The 3,649-nt window shown below is 43.8% G+C and overlaps 1 protein-coding gene across 1 annotated transcript; it reads right to left on the bottom strand.

Moving 5' to 3' along the window:
- Positions 1 to 228: 228 nt before the first annotated feature.
- Positions 229 to 3,394, bottom strand: sox11a (SRY-box transcription factor 11a). The gene has a single exon (XM_031279093.2). It carries the CDS (start codon positions 3,170 to 3,172, stop codon positions 2,066 to 2,068), a length of 1,107 nt encoding a protein of 368 aa, XP_031134953.1. The 5' UTR covers positions 3,173 to 3,394; the 3' UTR covers positions 229 to 2,065.
- Positions 3,395 to 3,649: the final 255 nt, after the last annotated feature.

Raw genomic sequence — 3,649 nt, 5'->3', positions numbered from 1 at the left:
TACTTTTCTGAATGGAAGCCAGACAGACTGAGAGCTCCCACACACTGTGAGGAGCGGCTCCTGTTTCCAGCTCCGTCTCCAAGGGGACCACCAATCCCGCCAATCACATCGCTCAGCGCAGGCAAGCGGGCAATTCAATTTCTTAAAGCAGCAGTGTCCGTTTCAAGGGAGTCGTTATGAAAGAAAGCTCAGCAAAAACAGGGACAGTAAAACACCTCAACACTGCAGTTTAAAAGTTTCCTTTTTTTTCCTTTTTATTAAATGTGAATTCACATGTTAGTTAGAGCCAATCCATTTCAGAGTATCCGCCTACATACAAAATAGGCATCATTCTGTCATCACATCCTTTGCAAACGCAAGAAATAACACATTTGTGTACATATATTCACAAACTGAAAGGACAGTCGATGGTGGTAGGTACTTATTTATTAAAAGATGAGTCAAAGACAGATTCACACTTGGAATGTGAAGTAACTACTGCCTAGAACTTCCAACAAAATGTCTTGGCATATAATTAGGTCATATTCCAAAACCTTTTTTATCAAACAGACTTCATATGTAAGACCCACATAAAAATAAACAATATCTGCTTTTTTAAGTGCAAGAAATAAAAAATACAGGTTTATGGTTAATGTTTTAAAAAAAGAAGGCAGTCTTCAGTTTTAAAATAAAGTTTCATTTCATGAAACAGGACTATGGAATGTTCTTTTTTGCTTGCTTGTTAAACTAATGCCAGACCACCACTGTATCAGACTATGCCCTTCTGCAGAACTCTGTTTTCCCTAATTTTCAATCAGATTCAGTTTGGTGTCAGATATGCCCATTATGTGTCAAATTACATTCAAATTGTGATATCAATCTGTGTTGATATATAGAGTATGCATCACACCATGAGGCCATATTATATTGTTTTGTATCAGTTCCAGCTGATTTGTTTATTTTTCTGCCTGGACAGGCTTCAGCATCATAACATGACATGATGTTGACAGTGCACAAGTCTGTTTTTCCATCACTTGCTACAATTGTTGATGGTCTGTATCTTAAGAGTATATATTGCACAAAAAAATGAGAGGGGGGAAAAAACAGTATGTGCCATAAAAAATACCAAAATCCAGTTTCACACCTGCGATTGGGACCCATCCACATATCACGAGTATGATATACATAAACTCCTAACTTTACTATATTACAGTACATATACAATCTTGAAACTAGTTCCAGCTCTGAGGTATGTGTTCCCCATGATGCCATTGTATCGTCTACAAATACTCAACAAATCTGCTCTACAACTGTACAAAACCTAGTTTGAAATCACAAGGCATTTTTGATGCAAGTTTTAATTTAACTTAATCCTTAAAACCAGGACTCCCTTGCATGCTAAAAACAAATGATAAAGGGAAGAAGTGCCTGAAACTCACTGAAAGCACAGTAAGAACATTCCCTTTTAACTGTACAAAAATATGCCTGAAAATATCTTACTTTTCTTTTAAAAAGATGAGGTCTGTTATGTATCAAAATGTTTCCTCCACACCTGTATTCTGCAGAGGTTTAGGCTGCTTAATTTACCAAACCAGGAGGTAAACTGAATCAGTTACAAAAAACAAACAAACATTTGCGGCATTTAGAAATTACATAAACCGTTGTAAAGTAACATCCTGAACAATTGTCAGTTCACAGATTTGCTTTGAGTCAGTCCACAGTCCGTTTTTAGCTCCCTGCAGTGTTTAGTTTTAAGAGGACAAGATGCATAGAAGTTCACGTATTTTTCCCTTTGTGGTCCGTTTAAGCTGAACAGTAAATGCAGACCTACGGGGGAAAAAATCCATAAAACCCTGTCATGCTGCCAGAAAAAAACGTCTGCAGACTTTTTTTTTTTTTGCTACCAGCTTCATAAGCATCTCATTCCTCAAACCTCACCTCGCCTCCTGGTCCTCCACCTCCCTCCAGGACCCTTAAGAAAACCCACAGGAGGCAGGACTGGGGACAACTTGACCAGGACACATAATTTACTTTCTCCCTTCTCTGTTATTACTAGAGAATCTTTTTTCTCTCTCTCTCTCTCAATTCAGTATGTAAAGACCAGGTCGGAAAAGTTCGCCTCCAGCCAGTCCCCGGCAATCATCTCACTGAGTTCTGGCGTGCAATAGTCTGGGAATTCAAAGTGAGAGCCAAGGCTGCCCTCACTGAAAGAGTCCAGGTCCTTATCCACAAGAGACAGGGAGAGGTTTCCTGAATTGGGGTTGCCCAGCTCCGAGCCTGGGGCGCTGGGGGCGAAATTTAAACTAAAGTCAAACAGCAAATCGTCCGCGTCCTCGCCGGAAGAGGAGCTGCTGCTGGAGGAGGAGGAGGAGGAGGAAGAGGATGTGGAGACCGACCTGGAGGATGCTGGTGAGACAGAAGCAGCGTGCAATGTGCTCTGCTTGGTAATGTTTTTGATATTGTAAAAGAGTCTGTTGTTGTTGTTCCGCACTTCTTCATACATGCTCGTCCCCTCGGACTCGGCCGAGGAGCTCAAAGTTGGGCTCGCGGGAACTTTGGCTACATTGTACGGCCTCATGCGCTCCTCGTCCTCCGTCTTAATCCCCATCCGGTAGTCCTCTTCGTAGTCGTCATCATCGTCCTCATCGGTGAGCTCACTTTTCACAGTCTTTGTAACTTTTAAGATGGGAAACACACAGTCCTCCCCGTAGCCGTGAGAGGATTTGGAGCCGATCTTAGTCTTTATCTTTGAACACTTCTTGCTGGGAGTCTTTGCAATTTTACCGCACTTCTCCGGAGACGGTGCTGATGATTTTGAACTGTCGAGCTTTGGTTTTTTCTTGGGTCTGTACTTGTAGTCGGGGTAGTCAGCCATGTGTTTTAGCCGCAGCCTCTCGGCTTCTCTGATAAACGGGATCTTTTCACTGTCCTTCAGCATCTTCCACCTCTTCCCCAGGCGCTTGGAAATCTCCGCGTTGTGCATGTCCGGCGACTGCTCCATGATCTTTCTCCTCTCGATTTTGGACCACACCATAAATGCATTCATGGGTCTTTTGATGTGACCGGTGGCTGTCTTGCACCAGTCCGGGTTTATCGCTACGGGGCTGCATGCCATAAATTCACTCTCCTCCGAATCGGTAGCCTCCCTGGACATGCTCCCGTCCGTCTCGCTGTTGTCTGTGTGCTGCACCATTGTCCTCTGCTTCAAGTCACTTTGTGTCCGGACGCGGCAGAGTCCACTCTGCCAAAACGGCTTAGCTCAGTGTTTGCGCCGGTTCGTCCACGTCCACTGCGTAATGTATGTCTCGAGCTCTGCACTCTTTTTCCAGAGTTACAAACTGCCTTCTTAACTAGTTATCAGCTTTTTCATGTCCCCTGCGTCACAGGCAGCCATCCAATCAGGTCCATTCCACTCCGCCCAGCAGACTCCATCCAAGACTCCCCTTAACCCTTTTATTCCTCCCTCCCAAGGTCTCATTGGAGTGGAGGTGGGGATTTGTGGTACACAGTGTCTGGGGCAACACGCCGGGCGAGACAGGCATATTAAACACACAGTTAGCGCTATGCGCTCCTGAGACGCACATCACGCACATAGGTCTATCCCCTTATTTTAAAAGTGAATGAAGAAAAACACGTAAGAGAATATGCTATTTTCCAGACAGACAGCAGC

This window comes from Sander lucioperca, chromosome 18 (assembly GCF_008315115.2).
Source record: "Sander lucioperca isolate FBNREF2018 chromosome 18, SLUC_FBN_1.2, whole genome shotgun sequence".
In the NCBI taxonomy this organism is placed as follows: domain Eukaryota; kingdom Metazoa; phylum Chordata; class Actinopteri; order Perciformes; family Percidae; genus Sander; species Sander lucioperca.
The sequence above is the reverse complement of the archived record's forward strand: the minus strand, read 5'-3'. Positions and strand labels throughout refer to the sequence as shown.